We start from the raw sequence: 23,418 nt of genomic DNA on the forward strand, positions 1-23,418 counted from the left end.
ACAAGTTTCATACAACAGCATAGTTTTAATTAGCGTTGAACATGTCGAGTTTGATACCTACAAACTACGATTTGCAGACAGCATTGATTTTCTGTTACCATTTAAAGAAAACTGCTGCAGAATTGCGTCAAATGCTTGTCAAAGCTTATAGCGAGTATGTTCTTTGTAAATCATAGTGCTTTGAGTGGTTTAAAAATTCAAAGTGGCGATTTTGACATGAGAAACGAAGAATGTGAAAGACCACAGAAAAAGTTTGAAGACAGCGAATTGCAAGCATTGTTGAATGAGGATGATGCTCAAACGCAACAACACCTTGTGGATCAATTAAATGTAACACGAGAAGTCGTCTCCATACATTTGAAAGCCATGGGAAAATGGGTTCCACATGAACTGAATGAAAGATATCAAGAAAACCAAAAAACCATTTGTGAAATGCTGCTCGCCAGGTACAAAAGAAAGTCATTTCTCCATAGAATTGTGGTAGGTGATGAAAAGTGGATATATTTTGAGAATCCTAAGCGTAAAAGATCATGGGTAACTCCAGACAAACCATCAACATCAATTTCAAGGCCAAATCGTTATGGAAAGAAGACAATGCTGTGTGTTTGGTGGGATCAGAAGGGTGTGATCTATTATGAGCTGCTAAAACCTGGTGAAACCGTTAATACTAAACGCTACCGACAACAAATGATTGATTTGAATCAAGCATTGTGTGAAAAATGACCAGAATATCAAAAAAGGCAGCACAAAGTGATTTTGCTTAATGATAATGCACCATCACACACAACAAAACCAGTCAAGGAAATGATTGAAGCATTCAGTTGTGAAATACCTTTGCATGTGGCTTATTCACCAGACTTGGCTCCATCCGACTACTATTTATTTACATCGATGGGACACGCACTTGCTGAGCAGCACTTCACTTCTTATGAAAATGGCTCGATGATTGGTTTGCCTCAAAAGAATAACAGTTTTTTTTGTGTGGCATTCATAAAGTGTCAGAGAGATGGGTTAATGTATAGCTAGCAATGGACAATAGTTTGAATAAAATATTTTTTATCATCGTCATACAATAAACGTGTATTTTCTATACAAAAATTCCAGTTTCATATTTGCACACATGGCACATATAAATGAAATTGGGTCGATAAGAGTTTTGTAACAATTTTTTTTTTTTTTGCTTATATGGAACACTTAAAGATTGTTTATTATCTATTATTGTCTATAATATATATTTAACATGTATTTTTTTTAAAGAAAATTCTATATTAACAAATTTTGATAATAGAAATGTAGTGTTTTTACTTTTTTTAAATCAGTATAATTTTGTTAAAAACAGTTTTATTTATCTTACAGAAATTTTTGTTTTTTGAGCGGAAGAAATGATGTCTGTGAGACTCTTACCATATGGTTTAAAATTTCATTGTAATTTTTTTGGTTATCACTGCGTTTTGTTAGATTATTTTTTATTTTTTTTTATGAATTACTGATTGTTATCTTACGGATTTATTATTAAAATTTGTTACCTTAGAACAAACAAATGGAATTTCATGGCCAATTTTTTTTGTTGATGGTCATATACTTCACTTCATACCATATTTTTACTTTTTTAATAAAACTGCTATAATGATCTTTACAAATCGAAAATTTGTGATGTAATATTGTACTTATTACTTTTTGTAAGTGTAACCCTAGATTTTTATCATTAAATTTGATTTTACCAATCGAATTTATTTCTTGAATGCATGTCGAAAGGTAAAAATACCTTTCGACATGCAAATAGGAAAAAATAAAACGTGCTGTACAATATAATCCATTCTTTGTCAGAACAGCTGTATTTTTTTTTTTTAAACTGGCAAGTCTACCTTGAATGATGTTAGTTTTAGTAAATTTGTTCCCAAGTTGTCCTAAAAGTTTTATATATATATATAATTAATATTTTGTGGTTTTTTTAATTAGATAACATGTTATGTCTTTACATAACATTGAACACTTGTAGGGACAGACTGTAAAAGTTACTCTTTCATTTTATTTATGATTCATTGTTAAATTAAAGTTAAGAGTTATTAAGTACCTTTAAAACCCTAATATTAATTTTTTTCTTTCTATACCTTGTGTTTTGTGCTAATCTCTCTTTGTTTATATTAGTCTGTTCAGTAATCATTCATGGTGAAAGTGTTTGTGTTTATATTTAATCTAGATATAATTCTTCCTTACAATTTAATAAATGTTTGCTTTTAATGGTTTTATGTAACAAATATTCTTTTAGTGTGTTCCTTAATTGATGACACTAAGGTTGTATTTGATGAATGTCACCGTGCTAAGAATTTGTGCCCTGTTGGCTCTTCAAAGCCTACAAAGACCGGTCTAACTGTACTGGAATTACAAAACAAATTGCCTAAATCCAGAGTTGTTTATGCTTCTGCTACAGGAGCATCTGAACCACGTAATATGGCTTATATGACACGACTTGGAATATGGGGTGAAGGGACACCTTTCCCGGAATTTACTGATTTTATATCAGCTGTTGAAAAAAGGTATTGTTTTTTAATTTCATCTTATTTCATATATGGTTAAGTTTTTATTTTTATTCTTTTTGTAGAGTACAGTATAACTTCACTTGATTGTACTTTGACCAAAACCTGGGCTGCATATGTGAATGAAAGAATTAGTATGAACTACATTAAGAAAATAAGGCTGTGCAGGCAAGCCACCCTCCGCACCATTTAAAATTATATTAATTTTTTAAAACTTCATGTTTAAACGTTTCTATATGTAGATATTTATCTGTACAATTTTAACATTTATTTTGTTTCCTTGGTTTAAAAAAATTACATGGTGTGAACTCTTTCATATTGCAATAAAATATTTTAATTTTAAAATTAAATGTTAAGGATATTTTTCAAAGATATCCTTACAATTTTATCTGTTCCTTTTTATAATTTAATAATTAACATATAGTCTATTCTCAAAATTTAATTAAAGGACAGTGAAAGTACACTACAGTTAAATTAATATTTAGAAAATTACATAAAAATTTTCATTACCCTGTAATAAGTTGCTTTTGGAAAAAAGTAGATCTAAGGATTTAAAAGTTAAATATTTTGAAAAAGACATTGAAGCTAAAAGTGTAAAAAATTGTTTGTTGAGTTTTTGCACTAAGAATTTTGAGGGTTTCCTGGCCTTAATAAATTATATTTGATAAAACCTTTCTGAATAAAATTGAAAACATCTGAGTTCCAATCACTTTATAAGATTAAGCCCCTTAATAAAATGGGAACACATTTTTCAGAATTTTTTTTCTTTTGTGAAGCAGAAATGAAAGAAAATATTTTACTGTAAATAACAATGGTGTGAATGAAAGAAAAAAGTGTTATTTGATGGAAGATAATATTTTCTTAGCCTTGCTAGACAGTTTGACAATATTGTATTAAATTTTTTTCTAGTAATAGAATTCTAAAATCATAACTTAAGTAGGGTATTTCATTTCCCCAGTCTTTAACCTAGTACTGAAATGCTGTCTTGAAAGAAAAATACTATGGTGGAATTCTTTGGAAACAGATAAAACCTATCTTAAGTTATACTGCATCTTATAGTTGCTAGGATGTTCAGCTATTAGTGCATTTTTTTAATAGGAAAAAAATAAAACGTGCTGTACAATATAATCCATTCTTTGTCAGAACAGCTGTATTTTTTTTTTTTAAACTGGCAAGTCTACCTTGAATGACGTTAGTTTTAGTAAATTTGTTCCCAAGTTGTCCTAAAAGTTTTATATATAATATAAAACAATATACATATATATATATATATATATATAATTAATATTTTGTGGTTTTTTTAATTAGATAACATTATTTTTCAGAGGAGTTGGAGCTATGGAAATTGTTGCTATGGATATGAAACTAAGAGGCATGTACATTGCTCGACAGCTTAGTTTTCATGGTGTAGGATTTAAAATTGAAGAAGTCCCTCTTTCAAATGATTTTGTCAAAGTTTATGATGACTCTGTCAAATTGGTTAGTATGTACATTTTATTAATACATCAGTGTAAGATAAATATTCCTACATAGTCAGTAACTGCATGTCATAGTAAAAGTAGTTTAACTTATAAAGAATATTTGTGAGTTCATAAATATTGATATATTATTTTAGTAAACTATTGGTAGTTCGGCTTGCTTAAATTTTCTTAGTTATACAGTTTGTGAATGCAGAAATTTTTGTTAACAGTGGGTGGAAGCAATGCAGAAATTTCAAGAAGCAGCAGAATTAATAGATGCTGAAAACAGAATGAAAAAAACAATGTGGGGTCAGTTCTGGTCTTCTCATCAAAGGTTCTTTAAATACCTTTGTATTGCAGCCAAAGTAAAGCATGCTGTCCTTACAGCCAGGTATGTTAGCATTGAAGATTTTATTTTATTTTTTGTGATATTTTATGTATTAGTCTTTTTTTATTTGTACTTTTGGTATTAGAAAATTTTTCTTATCTAAAATTAGTTTTGCCCACATTTATCTTATTATTTCTTTAAGACTTATTTCATGTCAGTTACTTTAGATCAATGCATCTTTTCTTTTTTTTTATCTGAATTTTTACGGGCATCGACTGCTAAGGTCATTAGCCCTCGTCACAATCTTTAAAAGAAATTACTAACACCATCTGGATCGTCATATGTAAGGGTGTAAAGGGCTCTTACATTTTATTTAAAAGCACAAACTACACAAATCATTAAGACACAAAAGACAAGTACAACACACAACACTTACGGGATGTAAAGGGCCCCGATATTAAAATTTGAGGTAAGGTTCTCAAAAGACCATGAAATTAAAAAAATTCAACCTATCAATACCACATCCTTCTTTCTTTCTTCTACGAGTCTCGTTTATAGTTTGTTTAAGCACCCTTGGGGCGACCAGAACCGCCGTTGAGCAGTATATCAGTCGTGTCAGGGTGCCGTGGCAGTTGAATCCGTCTTATAAACAGACTACAGGCATGCACAGTGCACACCCATAGCCTCGCGCCCTCAATCCACCCTTGAGGGTCCCCCATGCTATCATTAGACACACCCCAACTCACTGCTCTTGAATGCAGGTGAGCCAAAATGGCCTAGGCAAGAGGGCTACCTCCCGTCACTATACGTGCCACGCTTCGAGACTCCCTTATATGTATATATAAAACTACCGCTTAGAGTATCTTTTACCACAGCTTTAAACTTCCATTTTATAGACTTTTAAGAAGTCACCTGGCGTGTAAAAATGCAACTATATTTTCTTCATTTCCATTATCCAGATCAGCACTAATATTATTTGTAAGACGGAACCTCTTTCTGAGGTCCTCATATATGGTACACTCTTCTATTAGATGCTTGATTGTCAGTGTTTTATTACAAACACGGTACATTGGTCTCACTTCGCCGGTTAACAAATATGAATTTGTTAATTGCGTGTGACCGATTCTAAGTCTGGTCACCGCTACTTGTTCACGGCGAGTCAACTTAAAGTCGCTTTTCCTTTTATATGCAGAAGTTTTTACTGAGTTTAATTTTGTATTTAAACTCCTCCATTCAGCATTCCACTTGTTTTTTACTATGTTTGTTAGACGGTTTTTAACATCTGCCACTCTTCAGGAAATGCATCCAAATCATCGCAGACTGTTGCTTTTCTGGCAGCTTCATCTGCGATATCATTACCTGTAATACCAGCATGCCCCGGAGTCCATACAAATACGCATCGCTGTGCTCGTTGATATAGAATGTATAAAATGGACAGGATGTTTGCAATTAGGACATCCTTAATGTTCTTGTTCCGAATTGCGACAAGTGCACTTAAAGAATCGGAACATATTAGCACTCTCTCTTCGCAATAGTGTTCAGTGTAGCGAAGAGCTTGCTGAATTGCAGTGAGTTCTGCCGTGTAGACATAAGCCACATCTGGCAGTTTCCAAAAGTGGGCTTCTCCATTTACATATATTAAGCATCCAACACCACGTTCGGTTTTAGAACCGTCAGTATAAATTCTAATATGTTCTTCGTAACTACTGACGGTTGCCAAAAATTCCTGTTGGATGATCACTGCTGGTTTCTTTTTCATTTTTCCTTGAAAGAGATCAAACCTTGTATTTACACTTGGAAAGAGCCATGGCGGTATTTCTCTTGTGGAAATTGCTAGTGTCTCTGGTATAGCAATTTCGTATTTTCTTCTTAATTCGTGGTACCTAATTCCGGCTGGTCTGAAATAGGTAGCACGATGTATACTGCAGCCATAGGATGATATTTATTATTTATATGAGCAGGGAAAGCCCATACATTTGCTGCATATCTTAACAAAAGGGTCTCTCTTCTATAATGTAGTGGCATTATTCCGGCTTCAGATATCAGACTAGCCGCCGGACTTGTGCGGAAATCAATGCATCTTTGTTTTGAAGTTAACTCTTCATTAAATTATTTATTTTCCATATTATGAAATTATCTTTTAGTTGTAATATGTTTTAAATGTGACAATAATAGTTATTTTCCGTAATGCAGAGAGGCTGTGAAATGTGGAAAGTGTGTTGTTATTGGCTTACAATCGACTGGTGAAGCACGTACATTAGAACAGTTGGAAAGAGATGATGGTGAACTGTCTGACTTTGTATCTACTGCAAAGTAAGTTCAATGTATTTTAATATTTAAGTTGCTAAAGTATCCGGTTACATTATACCGAGAGTAAAAAAATTAAAATTTGACAGTTGTTTACATTCCTATAAGTTTTCTACTACCTAGTTAAAGTTAGTATTCTAAAAGTGAAAATAGATATGATTATTATTTTATAGTCCCATTAAATAAACTGCCTCAAGTAAATTGCCATAATATGTATAAAGTCAGTTAGGAAGATAAAAGAATAGTTATTAGAATTTAGTAGATTTAATGTAGAATTAAAATGTTCTGGATATATTATCCATTTCTAAAACTTTTCTGTCTAAAGACTTTTAAAATGCAAAGGAAAGCCTTGTAAAAAACCATTCTTCTTATTTATCTTCATATTATCTAATGTTGACAAGTCATTTGCTAAGATGATTTAACAGATATGAGGGTCCTAGAAAAGAAAGACTTATCTGTTTCTTTACTGTTGGTTAAAAAAAGAAAGCTTGGTTGTTGTTTAACCATTGTTAATACACAGTTACAGCAGTTAATTTATCCATGAAAATACTAAAAATCTAAAACAAAATGATCAAATTAGCCCGTGCATATTAGAAATAGGTCTGTAGATGACTAAGCTTTATCTCCAACAAATGGAGGCGTACAGTTCTTTCACATAGATTTTGCTAATTATTTTAAGGAATATAAAAATCTCAGCAGTGTATATTTATATTAAATTTCTCTAAAATTTACAATAAATAATGTTTTACACTAAGTTTGAAAAAAAAATGGTTAATTTTCTTTTGATAAATTTTTTGAAAATTGGTTGTAGGTGCTAAGTATCTATTATTTAACAAAATAGTAAACATATTAGAATTTTATCGTACATATGAACCATTTTTAAAAAATTTAACTGATAATTATTTATCAGTATCTGAAATTTTCTTTTAATATTTTCAAAAATGGTTGCATATTAAATATACTGCATAAACAAAATGATAAAATTTTATCAAAACCGTATGTCTTTTTTCCAGAAACCCAATTTAGAAATTTAAGCCTGTAAGTTGATGAAAATTCTAGGAATGGTAGCATTGTTTTTTTGTTTTTTTTTTTTTAGGCACATTCCTTAAGATTTCTTGAGATTATCAAGAACATAACTTTGTAAAAATTGAATCTTAAAAAGATATTGTTTCAGGATGGTTGGAACAATTTTGGTATTCTACAAAGGGTCCATGAATGTAAAAATATGGAACACCTTGGGAAACAAATCATTTAAGCAATTTTCATAATCTTTTAAATTGATTTTTAGAATTTTTTAAAACAGATGATAAATATGAAGTACAACTGGAAAAAGTAATTTTAAAAAAAATATTTTTTGTGAATTGCTTGCTGGTGGTAAAAATGAAGAAGTATTCTATATTTAACAAAAATTAAAACTTTATCGGCATTGTACCTACATGTTTGAGAAATTTTGGAACTTTGCAAAATGTTTGTCTTTTGTTTTGAAGTAGTTGCTTTTGCTGTTGAATTTGGATGAGGTTTTTGTAAATTTATGAATTTTTAAAGTGGTTTAATTACTTACAGGATTATTTTGTTTTGTTTCCTTCATGTGGATATAAAATTTTGTGTGGTTGATCATGTTGGTTTTTTTTAGGGGCGTGCTTCAGACATTAGTAGAAAAACATTTCCCTGCTCCTGATCGTAGCCGAATACAACGTTTATTAGGATTGGACCCACCATCTAAAAAGAACAATCACCTTCGAACAAACGGTGACGTTTCTTTAGAAGCTGGCAGTTCATTTGGAAAAAGAAAACCAGGTAGTAGTAGTAACCTATGTTCTACACATCTAAAAAATTACAAATTCTTTTTAAGAATATTTTATATTGAACTCATATTTACACTAATACAGATAAAAATAAGATTTTTAAGTATCTAAAAAGGATTAGATCCGGGACTTCTAAAAAAATCTTATCTATCATTGCTATATTTTTTTAATATTATTATGGACTGGTTGTACCATGGTTATATTTGAGAACTACAACAGACAGTTTTTGAAAGTCACCTGTGATATCAAGTTATGTAACTCGAATTCGCCTCACCAAGTTATTTTTTTAGGATGTATTATTCATGTTAAGAAAAATTTTTTATTTAAAGAAAAATTTATTGAGTGCACAATTCAGATATGTTATTTTTCTATAGATTTAAAATCACAAGTCCACATGCAAATTTTTCTATGAATTGTAAATAATAGTTTTGAAAATTTAATACTAATCCTGCATATGGCAAAACATTATAATTTTTGTTGTTACTATGATGTTCAGAGATCTATTATGTTTAAAGAGGTTTTTATTAAAAAACAATGACTAAATCAGTTAATTTTCAGTGAAACTTTAATAATACATTACAAAGTTTTTGTTACCTTCATTACTGCATTGTATTAATTCATGTAATTTTGTTATGTAGTGCGTCAAGCAGCTGCCAGAGCATTTAAACGCGTTAAAGAAGATTCGTCTGATACAGCTGATTCTGATGGGGAATTTAGTTCTGGTTCAGAATTTAAATTATCTGGAACTGATTCTGTTGAATCTGATGTTCAGTCAGATGAAAGTAGAGCCAGTAGTGATTTTAATCCATTTGACGATGACAGTGATAGTGAAGGTAAGTCTAAACATATAAAATTCAAAATCATTTTGAGAATTTAAATACACAACACATTTAGTAGTGTTTAGTGGTTAATCACTGGTGAAGATTATAGTACTAGTTACATGATCAGAAAGTTTTTTTTTTTTTTTGTTAGATTTGTTGCAGTTATAAATTACTATGTGTAGCAGAAATTTCTTCTTTAAACTGAAACATTTCAATTTTTCAGGTAATATTACTGTCAGAAAATGAATATAACAGTTAAGCAAAAATTAATATTCAAAATTTCCTGTTGTTTTTTATAAATACTAGCACCCCATCGCATTTTCGCCGCCTTCACTATATGGTTACTTGTGTTTTCTGTATTGGTCAATTGTATTATTTTATGTTGTTTAGTCATTTAACCAGAGATAGGTGCAGCCAGTCACACATACAGTACAATGGCAGTGGCTGTGTTGGTTGAGTCACAGCGCTGCATACCTTCACATCCCTTAAAAAATCTGAATTAAAAAAACCCTAAAATGGTTTTTTAATATTTATCTGAAGAGTATTTGCAAGCCCAGATCTACTGAATATCTGGTTTACTATAGTCAGATTGGGAAAATTTACAGTCATTGTTAAAATTTTTTTTTACCTTTCATCCTCTTTCAAGGTCGAATTTAAAAAAATCTAGAAATTTGTTTATTGACATGAATTACATTCACCAAAGATCAGGTTTATTTCATCATTTGTTACCAAGAAATTAAGAAAATAACAGGGTTTTAAAAATAAAATCAAAAATCCAATTTTAATACACTTTTAATCTTTGAATTTCAAAAAATTTAGAAATCAATTTATATATATTCATATTAAGATTACACACACCAAAAAGTAAGTTGATATCTACATCTGTCAGTGAGAAATAAAAATAATAATTTCATTTTTAATTCATTTTAATCCATTAAACTCGGAATTTCAAAGTGGATTTTCTTAGTATACATTTACACCATAAGGAGAAAGTGTATACACTTACATCTTACATCGTTAACTTCAGTAGTTTTTGCTGGGCCTTGATCACTCAAGACATGTTAATTTTATATATATATATATATATAGCATCCCCTGTCTTGGCTTTGCCCAAGATTATAATGTAGCCAACACATTTTCTAACAGTATTAAGTTGATAGAACTTCTGGGTATATGATATTTTTTACAGCATTTTGATTTTCTGGTAACAGAATGTATTGACTTTCTGAATTACCAGTTCTGAAAAGTCCAATGTATAATTGTACATGAGAAAAACAGTCTGATCATAAATCAATACCAATGTGTTTGAATGTCTGGCCTTGTGCTTTACTGATTTTTATAGTAAGCGAAGTTTTATAGGAAATTGCAGCCTCTTGAATTGAAATGGTAAGTCTGTTGGGATCATTGGGATGCGGGTTATATGAACATGCTATCCTGCAGCTGGACCTTTCAAAATAGTAGCTTCAGTGACATAATTTCACATAGTTTTGATTTGTAACTTGATGCTGTTACATAACCTTGGATGGTTAAGGTTTCATAGTAAAGTAATTGGAACTCCCATTTTAAGATTAAAACTGTGGGCTGGAAAACCTACAGAATTAATATAATTGAAAAATTCTAGAGGATAGTGGTCTTCATTTTCAAAATTGATTACAGAATCTACAGATCGTTATTTCTTACTTAGCCATTCAACTTTTTCTAAAATCATATTAATTTCAAATGCAGAAATATTTCGTGGAGTTATGATAGATTTTTTACAAAGCCACTCATATGGTTTATGTAAAAGCTTACTAATTTCTGGATAAATATTGCAATTGAGATCATCCATTGTATGCACAACGGTACCAATGGTTTTATCGACAGAAATGTAACCGTCATTGCGAGGAAAAGTCCCATTTCTAATGTTTAGTAGTTGTAGGGGAAAGTTAGCATCGCCACCCCCAAGCTGAACTCTCATATTAGTTGTTAAGTTGATAACGAGGACAAATCTCCTTAAGGGTGATGATTTAAGGCGTCTGAACAACATCAGCCCTAGTTCCTCTTGCGATGACAGGCAATGTTTGCCAAAAGTCTCCAGCAAACGCAAAAGTTACACCACCCATTAATTTACCACATGACCTAATATCTTGAAGGGTTCAATGAGTGGCTTTAATATGAGGTCGATGATTCATTGTGCATTCACCTCACTCTATAAGTTTAGCATCTTGCAAAATTTGTCTATGTGGACCATTTTTATGAATAGAACAGATTAATACCCATGTGCAGCATTTAACGGTAACTTAAAAGTGGAATATGCAGTTCTCCCACCATTTATAAGTGTAGCAGTTATTCTTGATGATGCTACACTAATTGGAACATCCATTTCTCCTCATCAATTTGCTCAAGAATGCTCAAGAAGTACGGGGCATAATCAATGGCCTTTTTCTGGACTGACAAGAGGTAACAACTGATGGTGTGAACGATGAAGAGATTCCTTCCCCTTTTACACAAGATCAGTTATTGGATGCAATGTTATGTATGCCCCGAGGAAGGTGCCAGGCCTGGACCGGTTGCTGAATTTGGTGATAAGGGTGGCGGTTTGGGCTGCTCCGGATGTATTTCTTGAGGTATATAATGCTTGTCTTACAGAGGGGGTATCCCCCCCACAGGCAGAGATGCCAGCGAGGCTGATGTTAGGTCTCAAACCGAGGAGGGACCTAGCGTTACCCTCCTTGTACTGGCCGCTGGCCATGATAAGACGCCCTAGTGGAAGTGTTGTAGCATATGCTCCAACGCAGAATATCCTAGGTGGTGGAGAGGATGGGCAGACTCTCCGTCAGCCATTGATATAGTGGGCACTGTGTGCCAGGTTGTGGAGAGAGCTGCGAGGAGGAGTCAGAAGGGTGATGTGTGTGCTTGTCATCCTTGACGTGAGAAATGCAGTTGAATCCATTTCTCACATCGCAATAATGGGGTCACTAGTGGAGTGCTGAATTTTGCTGTTCCTCTGACAGATAATCAAGTCATATCTAACTGGATGTAGGCTTGTTTGCTGCCTGGAAGATGGAACAACAGTTAAGTGTATTCTATACAGAGGAATACTGCAGGGGTTGGTCCTCGGATCGACTCTCTGGGTGTTGTCTTATAATGGGGTCTTCTGTATTCCCCTTCTGCCAGGGTGACCCTGGTGGGTTCCTGTGGCAGGGACCTCGCTTTGACGGTGGAGGTTGACACAGTTCATGAGGCTACTATTAAGATACGCGATGCTTATCATGCCATCAAAGAGTGGATTGCAAGGGTGGACCTCACGCTTGGCCCTGATAAAACAGAGATTCTGGCAATTTCTTTCACCAAGAGGCACCTGAAGCTGAAACTTACCTTGGAGGGAAGACAGATCAAAGCCAGACCTGAGATTAAATACCTCGGGGTCTGGGTCGACACAAGGGTCCGGTTTGGAACACAGGCCATTGAGGCAGCTTCCAAAGTGGAGAAGATGATGAGGTTGGTTGCCGGTCTCCTACCCAATTGCAGAGGAGACTGCTGGCAGGAGTTGCGTATGCCACGATATTGTATGAGGCTGAATTGTGGGGCAGCATCACTAAGTACGCAAAATATTTATGACAACTCAAGGCTTCAACAGGAGATGCTGTTGATGGATAATCTGCGTGTATCGCACAGTTTCTGAGGCAGCCGAGGTCTTGGCTGGTCGTTTACCTATAGACCTGCTGATTGAGCAAAGGAAGAGATTCTGGGCATTGGGACCTCTTAACTCCTGCTGATAAGAGAAGAGTTTCTGCTGATATAGAAGAAGAGTTGTTAGGAATCTGGCAAAGCAGGTGGGATGAAAGGGTGGTGGAAACACCGCATTGTTGGAGATATTACAAGCCGGTACCACAGGACTCATGGCTCGCTGGATTACTCTTTAATGCAGTTCCTAATAGGCCATGGAAGCTATAGAGCTTACTTGTACAGATTCTGTTTGGACCACTCAGACCTTTGTCCCATGTGAGCTGAGGAGGAGACCCCTCTACATGTTTATTTTAGTTGTGCACAATTTGAGAATAAACATCAAGAGATGCTGGAAGCCTTGGGCACAGAAGTCATGTTTAATCCAGAAGACACTCGGAGAATTATGATGAGAGAACCCCTTGAATGGAGGACTACGTTAAGAAAGTGAGTGACAGATTTCATGCCTCGGAGGAAGCTCGACAGGGAATTTGACGCTGGAGGGTGCCAGGCCGGATAGGCCTGCGACTGAGTGCTTAGAGGGCCCCTGATCATGTTGTGGTCATCTTTGCGGGAACTCTGGATACTGGCATCTGATGGCTGTATACTTCCCCTGTCAGAAGTAATGCTCCAAGAGCAGTTCCAGAAAGGGGAAGGGAAAAAAAAGGTATAGTATCTAGGATCTTCAGGATATAACAGTGTCTTAACGAAGTCATCAGACTGATAATGTTAAAGAAAAGCAGTAAGAGTGGACTTTCAAGGACTGAAATTTTGTTCGGTGAAATAACATTGATAGTTTTCTAAGTGAACAATAGTGGGATAACATAGATGTATTGGAAAGTCAAAAAATTGCCAGTCAGTCTCAGATGTATGTATATATCTACCACTAATGTAACGATTCAATTCATCTTTTTGATATTCAATCGAAAAGTTGCTTGTCTGAACCTTTGTTAATATATTTGCAGAATCACTTGCACAGAGTTGCAAAATTCAACGTTTATGTAGGCATTAAAGCAACAGTGGACAATGTGGGACATTGTCCATTTATTATCGATATCAATTATGTTACCTTGCATGTTTAAAGTTGTTGTATGACCTCCGTCCTCTGGACTTCACCTGCGATAAGTCTAGTAACTGTCATCTGTAGTTTGAGTGTTGTAATACTTTTTTGAACATTTTCCATTTATCATGCGTGGTGATTACTTATTTATATCGCCACATGATCCATGGCACATATGTTTACAAACGTCATATAATAATGGGGGGGTCAACATTTTTATCAGGGAGTTTAGCAGATATAAGATCAATTTTGTCAGGTCATAGTTTAGTTACTAACTATACTAATATTTGACAATGAGGTAAGTCTCATTTTTGCCACACAACACTCTGTGCATAGCAGTTGACCGAACCAAATATTTCTCTTTTGTTAATAAGGTCTAGGAGTTTTTTCATTTTCAAATGGAAAAAAGTCTGGATGTAATATAGTGTCTATCAGTAGATTTTTGATCAGTGAATAGTTCATTTTTATTTCTGGCCATTCAGGATTTCATGTAGAAGTTATAAATAAATATGGATGCCCATGTTTACGCATGTATGTCATAGAATCTTGAGATTTTTTATGCATATACCATGGTGAACCAGTGAAACATGTGAGAAGTATGACACTTTGACCCATGTTGTTAGCATTAACATTGGTGTCTTGTTACACATATCTCAAAGATGAATGTAATTATCAGCATAATTTTTTTGGTTATTACAAATAAAGGCTAATCTTTCAGTGATCATTTTGGCCATCATGTCAACACAATATTATCTCAAACCATAAGTCGATAAGCATAAAATTGCATGCAGGAAACTGTTTTATTTTGTTGATTATTATTTAGCGAAACAGTTAGGTAATCATCTTCACCCTTCAAAAACATAAGTTGATATTGTAAAGGATCATAAGAGCAATGAAGCTCAAGACATATGTTACATTTGACTGTCACGACAATGTAAGATTATATCTCCAGGTCCTTTATCTTCATCGACCATTAAAACAGCAACTTCATTAGTTGGTGCATTATAGCAACCCCTATGTTGATTAACAGGTACATGATCAGCATGAATATTAATTTAAATTCTTTCAGCAAAACGTGCTGGAGTTCTGTTATTAGTTCCTTCTTCAGGTTTAGAACAATATTAGTACTAAGAGAAGTTTGATCAGCATCAGAAAGGAATTTGTAAACATTGGTATTATCAGATTCTGGTAATAAACTTCCTATGCAACAGTAAACTTGACCTTGAATTTTAAATGGTATAAATTCCCTTTACAGTTTTTTTAGCACCAAAAGAAGTCATCTGAAATAAAGTGTTGTGTTTTCCAACATTATCAAGAAATTGTTTTAACAAAGGATGAGATCCTAAAATTAAACTTCTGGTAGCCCATTAAGTGTAGGAAGTGACTTTCCCACCATAACAACATATGCCAGGTGCTTCATCTTTTTTTTTGCAAAAAAAAATGATTGCATATTTTAATCATTGCACCAATTTATAAATCTTTACTATTAATATAATCCAAATGAGGATCATATTCAAAAGCAGATTTGAACTTTAAAGTAGTTTTCCTATATTGTATAGCATAAAATAGATTCATCAAGATGATGCATGGATTTGTTTGTTTGTTGTATGTGCTTACGTTTTTATTTTAGCTGTTATTGGTGTAGAGCAGATCAATGGTGGTGCACTGGATGGCTGTACATAGCTCCCTCCTTGCTAAAAGCAAAGCTTTTTGTTACACTCTCTCCTGCTAGAAGCAGTCCGTTGCCGTCAATTAATTTACAGATTATTTAATTTAATTTCTATGTGTAGATTATTTTTATTTGTATTTTATAAATTTGAATTATCAAATATTTATCGCTCAACAAATACTGCCAAAGTTGATGAATAAATAAATTTGAATAATCAAATATCACCTATCACAGAACCAGTATATCATTACCTTAGAAATCAAATACAACTGCATTAACCTAACTACTATACGTATATCAAAGAAACGAATTAAAATTGTCTGATATTCAATAATTAACAATTATCGGCAGCTTACGCTCACATGATTAAGTAGACTGAATTTAATGCAACATGTCTGCCGCCTAGTTGGGAGTCAACATACTACATATGGAGGCAGTGAAGCATTATATTTTTAACGTGTTTTATTTTTTATTTTTTTTTCAAAATGAAATGTATTTATAAGCAAGAAACATGGATAAAAATTTGGTTGCAATTGATCAGGTAGTTTTTTTGTTTATCCTGAACATTAAAAAAAACCCTTCCTCTTTATATAATAGTATAGAAAATTATTGAAAAAGAAAAATTGGTATTTTATATAAATACCCATATATTTATATATAGTTAAATTTTTTCATGGCATTAGTAACTGAGGAAAGATTTAACATGTATCTGAAATATTATCTATTGCTTCATACTAGTTTCTTTTGTATGATTCTGCAAACTCTTGGATTGCTGACTCTTAAAAAAATTAATAATTATATAAGTGAATTGAAAAAGATGCAGCATAGTTGCTTCACTGTAAAATATTCTTAATTTAATAAAAAAATTTATATGTATAAAAAAAGGAGAAAACTTTAATATTAATAATTAGTAAAATATTAATTTATTAACTTCAGATTTCCTGCTTGCAAAACTCCTGCTATAAACTGTGTGCAACTAAGATTTTTACAATTTAGATTTTGTGAAAATATTTTATTCTGGGCAATGATAACGCGAAAGCATTTTTCACCCTCCCCAAAAAAAATTTTTTTGAAGTAGTTTTATGTAATTTATAGTGAACAATTCACCCAGGTCCTTTTATCCTGATAGGTTGTAATCTAGTTTACATTGTTACCTTTTGATAGCCATGTATAGAATATATGGTTTACATTTATCCTGGTTTGATCTTTTATTTTACAATGACTTTACCCTAACTCAAAAATTACATAAAAAATTTATTCATTGAAATTAATCAAAACTGAACCTGTGCAGTGTAAAGTTCAGGTTTAAAAATTTCTATGAAAATTATTTTAAAATTAATTAATTTTTTGAAGAAGTTAAATTACTAGTATCATGATATATGATAATTACTAGTATGTTACCTCATGATATATGATTCCAATATACACTTTTTTTTTACTAAAAATGACATATGAGCTGATCAGTTAAGTTTGTTATGTTTTTATTCCTAGTTTGTTCTCGTTTAGATTATGGTTGTGTCGCCTACTCTTCAGCACATCGTACCGTGCTTAAAATACTGGATGCTGTACATCATGCTTTTCTCTGTCTTGCTACAGGTGCCTTTAGATTAAGCCCTGTCGTAAGCATGATTGTTGACTGTGGTGAGCCATCACTTTGGGATAGATGGGACCAACTTTTAGCATCTTACATTGCTCATCTTAAAGCATATCCAAATCACCCAAATTTTAATGCAGTCCTTGCAAATCCTCAGTTACGTAGGTATGAGGATCATCCACATTATTCAGCACCTATGGGTAGCTGCACCCAGCATTTCTACACCTTTTAAATTTTAACAAAATATTTTTGTGATTTATCCATGTTTATATCCTCTGTGGACAATCAATATTATAGAATTTAATTTTAACCTTACTGTATACAATAAAAAATCAACAGCTCCTCTGTCTTTCAGCAAGTGTTTTACCATTCTCTCTTTAAGACAAATCCAGATGCAGTAGTATACACAGATGGATAGAAACAGAATAATACCATAGGATGCACATTTGTTATTAGACAGAACCTATATGTTTGGTCTACCTGGTATTACAAGTGTCTTTACTGCTGAACTGTGTGCTATCAGTAAGGCTTTGACTATAATTAGCGCAAAATATTGACATCCTTATTTGTAGCGACTCGTGTAGTACACTTTAAGCTTTAGTAGATTTGTACTCTGGACATCCTATTGTCACAGAAATCTATAATGCAGTCACTGAGCTGAACCATCACAACACACAAGTGAGTTTCTGCTGGATTCCTAGCCACAAGGGAATTTCAGTTAATGAGCGTGCAGATTCTGCTGCCAAGGACGCATATAGTCAACCTCCCTTCCCTACTTGTGTTGCTACTTGTTAATTTATTAATTGTATAAAACAATCTCTTCAAGCAAGGTGGCAAGGTGACTGGACGGCTACAGTAGATAACAAACTGGCACATCAAAAATTCTGTGTTGCTATTGGACTCCTCATGTAGAAATATTCATCATGCGGAAGTGGTCCTCTGTCGATTGCAGTTAGGACATACCTGAGTCACTCACAGGTATCTCATGTCAGCAAAAAACACACCTCTATGCGTACAATACAGCAAATACTTAACTATATGTCACATCCTTGATGCTTACATATGTTATACAGCCTTGCATTGTAAATTTAAATTGCCCCGAATCATTCGTCCAATCATGGGCAATATTAAGGAAGTTTTAGACCAGGTGCTGCTATTCTTACGAAGTCTTAATATTCTGGTTTATATATTTTGTTTGGTGTTCGAGTTTTATTTAATTGTAGTTGTTTTTTTCTTTTTTCCTTTAATTATTATGACTTTTATGTAATTTTTTTTTCTGTTTTGAGAAGGACCCTTTACACCTCTCTCGGACTTCGTTAAATTTTATTTATGTTTAATTAGAGTTTATATATATATATATATATATATATATATATTTTTTATAAATAAATTTATTTTAAGATTCCTACTGTGATAAGTTTTTAATGGTTAGTTTTAAGTCTTTAGTGATATTTTATCTATGTTATTAGTGGTAAGTTTTTTTTTTTAAGTTATGGTTTTTATGTTAGTCCAAGAATGCTTTAAGTTAAGCTTTTTGTTATCCAAGAATGGGCCCTTTACACCCGTCTCGGACTCTGTTATATTCTATTTATTTTTAGTTTAACTTCATATTTTTTATGTTTACATTTATTTTAATTTTATGTTTATGATTGATGTTAATTTTAAATGCGTTTTAAGTGATATTTTAGCTGTGATATTAGTTAGAAGTTTTTGTTTAAGTTTTTAGTTTATAACCTAGTTCTAGTTTTTTGTGAAAATAATTGTTTCAGGTGATGTTAACGCGAAAGCGTTTTTCTCCCTAAGAAAAAAATAAAAAATAAATTTTTTGAAGTAGTTAAATCACTAGTGTCAGACAATATGTTACTTCAGGACAGTTGTGGTACATGATTCCAATATACACCTCTTTTTTTATTTTATTAAAAATGACACATGGAACATAAATTATCCAGTTGTGAAATTTCCCTAAGCTGTAATTGCAATGTGGTAGTAGTAGTAAAATTATTATTACAAACGTAATTTTGTTAGTTACACAACTTTCTAGATCCGGCCAAGACAATAGAGACTAACTCAGTCTACTCTGATCAGAAGCAATCCCTCTGTTGATTGATCATCCACTCCCATTTCCCTATCTTTTATTCCTTCTTCATTGATTAGTGCCAATGGAAGTGAATATCGCCCCCCCCCCCTGCTGTGTCTTCATACTAGCACCCTTTCCTTCTATAGTTGGTTGGCAGCTATTTTATCTGGCTCAGTAGGATGGTGGCCTTTGGAATTGCCCATCCAAGGTCATTTTTTCATACATCAAGGTTGCACAAAACCCAAACTAGGGGCTGACATGCTTATTAGGTAAACTACATTTTCTACTCTTTGTTAAATGTAATGTTACCTATGTTGGTACATGGATTATATTAAAATGGTTGGCCAACTTCACCCCTTCCTGTAATAATTTAATGTTTTCTCATTTTTTTTTTTTTATGATAAACATTTAAGGATTACATGTGCACATGTCTTATGTTCAGATCAGCATAATTAATAAATAATTCAGTACTATACCTATTATTAAATTTTTTCAATAGTTGATAATTTTGAAAGATGGCGTCTTTTTTAATCTACAATTTTTTCATTTATAATCTCATTCAGTTTAAATACAATATTAATGTAATGGTGTCTGTAATTTTTAATAATGATTTTTTTTTTTTTAGATCCTTGGGTTAGCAGAAAAAAGAAAGGCAAGAAAAAGACTCTGAAAAAGAGGCAGTCAACACAAGATAAAATTGATTCAATATTATTTCGGCATAAAAATAATCGTGGAAAACAAGATAATGCGAGCAGTGGTAACTTTAAGTGTATGCCTCCACCTAGAGATGCTATAGAGCGTGCTTGTACTATGAAAGAGGAATTGCTTGCTCAAATAGAATCCCTGGGTGAAAAATTACCACCAAATACATTAGATCAACTTATTGATGAATTAGGAGGTCCAGAGAATGTTGCAGAGGTAAAAACTTTTAATAATTTATTATTTATACTGGAAACTACAGGCCAACACTCAATTCTGTCTACCCTCGTTTTTCCATTAGAAATCAATTTTTGTTTCATTTTTTCCATTGTAGTTAAATTAAACTAGTCTTTTTGGTGAGTATGTACTTGATAGATTTCTTGATTCTTAAATTATTTTTATGGCTATCATAATTCCTGGAAACAAAAAGTATATAGTACTTCCATCATTATCGGTGATCTTGCAGAGAAGTTCAGAGTGGACAATTAATAATTTTTTTGTAATACTTAAGGAAATTCACAGTAATTTTTTTTAAATTAGATGATGGCACACAACTACTGTATGTTTATTAATCAATTACAAACAATGTTTCCAAGCAAATAAACTTTTTTTCATAGCAGATTTTGGATTCTTTTCAGTTCAACCCAGATCATTATTCGGTAAAGATCTGATGTAAATTCATTGATGTTTACTTATAAGATATGTGGTCTCTAGAAAAAGCAATTTACCCAGGTTATTTAAATCGCAGCAACACTCTTAATCAAATACACCTGTACTTATCCGTGCAGCCCTATCGTCATGCAAATTCAATGATCTAACCTTTTGAACAAAAAAATACTTCTATATATTATATAAAATTGCTGAAAATTAATTTTGAGTGTTCACTAAAAGAATTTTTATTTATTTTGTGAAAACATTATAATAGATAGATTCATTGGATATGTTTTATTAGTAACCTCATCCAAAGTAACTTGTTTTTGAAATTTATGTATTTGAGATGATTAAGTTTTGATTGCTAAGAATCTACATATCGACCTATTTTAATTGTCATTCATTTTCCTGCAATTGTTATTTTTGTTATATTAGTAATAATACAAATTACTAATGTATAAATGTATAAACTTGCTATAGTAAGGGCTTTTTAAGAGATGTGAAACACTTTTCCCTCACAATATAGTAAAATACCTTTTATTTAATTTTAATATTATTTCCATGCCATGAAATATTTTATAAAATAAATTAGGCTGAACAATTGCTTCATTATTTTGCTCATAAAGTGTTCATATTATATAAATAATTTTTCATCAGTTGTGAACATTTGTTGTGTGTGTTTTTATCTGTTGATACATATAACGTACTTGTAAAATTTGTTTAGATGACTGGTCGTAAAGGAAGAGTTGTACAGACAGAAGATGGAATCCAGTATGAATCACGATCAGAAGTCGATGTTCCATTAGAAACATTGAATATAACTGGTAACTTTCATGTTTGCAGTATACAATTTACTAATCTTGATCATAATTCAATTCTCTTCAAATGATTGCTTTTGGTATCATATTTTTTTATTAAATGAAACACTATATTAATATACTACTGTTTGTAAATTGACAGAATCAGCAAGTAAAATGATGTCAACTAGATCTGATTTTTGTATATGTAGGAGACCTATATTTAATCGTCTATTTTCCACGGTTTTTTTTAAAGGAAAAATTGTTGTAAAATAGGGGTGTGTAAATTATATGAACATTACAAATTTGAACTTTATTTATTTATACCCTAAACATTACAATTCCTTAATTGGTACATTAAAATTTCTATATTTAATGAAGGAATTGAAAGCAATCACAATGTTTGTGTGGTACCAGTGGTGGTGTTTGGTAGCCGAAACAAAGGGGATTGACAAAACAATAAAATTTTGTTGTATCATAATTGTGCTGTTACTGGATGAATGTTTGTAGCATTAATTAGAAATTGGAGTAAGATTTCTTTGTCTTACAAATCACCGTTTTTGTCACTGATGTCACCCCCCATCATTGGACTCCATTTTTATGTCATTATCATTGGTCATTGTCAACCATCATATGTCATCATTATACAGTGAGTCATTGGCAAAGCAGGTTTCATCCTAAATACCGTCGAGAGCATTCTGAAACACGCAGAGATCTCAGCAGCTCACTTCCCATTCTCAGCGAAATCAATCGTGCGAAGTTTGAAAGCTGCATCAGCATAGCTGTTATATTTTACTTCTGATATTATTTCTGAAACACTTTCACGAATTCAAGGCTTATTGATTGCATGAACTGCTAACTGGAAGCACAAAAGAAAGTCATAAGATTCATGCGACACACTTTTACAACAAGCAAAAGGAGGGGAAGAGTGGGGTGAATATGCAAACGAGACGACCTTCACAGCAAACAACTTCATTTGTTGACTAGTTCAATAAAATGCAAAGAATCGTAACATGATGCATGCTTCTGATGAGGAACTAACCATTACCTTTTAATTCTTGGATAAAATATATGTTGGAAGGGCCATCTAGGTTTAAATTTGATAGAAATATCTCATAATTCATATCAGCCTTTAGGTTGATGACTACCCATATGCGCATTCATGCATCAGAAAATATTTACTTAAAATTAAACTTTTTGATGTTGAGTTCAATCATTCAAACAGCCTATCTTACCTGCCTGTAGTGCTTTCAAATTCTCGTAACTGTTTTTTATTTGTGTGAAAAAAGTCTGTGAGTCCTTACTTCTCTTTTGCCCAAAAGCTTATAAAGGAGGACTCCACTGTTGTCAAGCAACAGTGGAAGATCTTATGGAACAAAAACTACAGCTGACAGGCTTTAGTCTGCAAGACAGTTGTGGTGCAGATTTAATTGCATAAGAACTCAACACAGTAGATATAATTATCTTTTGAACAAATGGGACATGTCACCTTACGGCTTGTGAACAGTGAGCTACTCTAACTCAACTGCTGAATATCTAATTAAGTACTGCCCACAACGAGCACACAAGGAAGATCCACCACAAGATACATATCATGCTAACCCACCTGGAATCTAATGCTGAAAAAACTGGATGTTAATTTGTAGCTGTATTGAAATTTGTACTTATACGTATGTAGATATTATATATACATATGCTATTTATTATACTTTTTTGAACATTTAGTTTTAATAACTTGGACATAGCACATCTAAGTACCGTACAATAAATAAATAATATTCTCCAAACATATATGTTATTTTGTTTATTGAGATCATGAATTATTTAAATTTTTATTTTTAAACGGAAAAACTATTCTCTAGAAAATAGGAATTATTAATGTTGGAAATATGTTACTCATATCTAATA

At 32.4% G+C, this 23,418-nt stretch overlaps 1 protein-coding gene across 2 annotated transcripts in view; it reads left to right on the forward strand.

Moving 5' to 3' along the window:
- The window catches only part of sno (Protein strawberry notch), a 141,058-nt gene that overhangs the window by 71,642 nt on the left and 45,998 nt on the right, over positions 1-23,418 (forward strand). The window contains exons 10-17 of one of the 2 annotated variants that reach the window (XM_075362614.1): positions 2,296-2,537; positions 3,863-4,016; positions 4,228-4,388; positions 6,519-6,638; positions 8,266-8,432; positions 9,076-9,270; positions 19,989-20,281; positions 21,438-21,537. In XM_075362614.1, coding sequence (XP_075218729.1) covers positions 2,296-2,537; positions 3,863-4,016; positions 4,228-4,388; positions 6,519-6,638; positions 8,266-8,432; positions 9,076-9,270; positions 19,989-20,281; positions 21,438-21,537 — 1,432 coding nt within the window. The remainder of the gene's footprint in view (positions 1-2,295; positions 2,538-3,862; positions 4,017-4,227; positions 4,389-6,518; positions 6,639-8,265; positions 8,433-9,075; positions 9,271-19,988; positions 20,282-21,437; positions 21,538-23,418) is intronic. The other variant, XM_075362615.1, reaches the window with a different exon arrangement.

Source organism: Lycorma delicatula, chromosome 4 (assembly GCF_047948215.1).
Source record: "Lycorma delicatula isolate Av1 chromosome 4, ASM4794821v1, whole genome shotgun sequence".
NCBI classification, from domain to species: domain Eukaryota; kingdom Metazoa; phylum Arthropoda; class Insecta; order Hemiptera; family Fulgoridae; genus Lycorma; species Lycorma delicatula.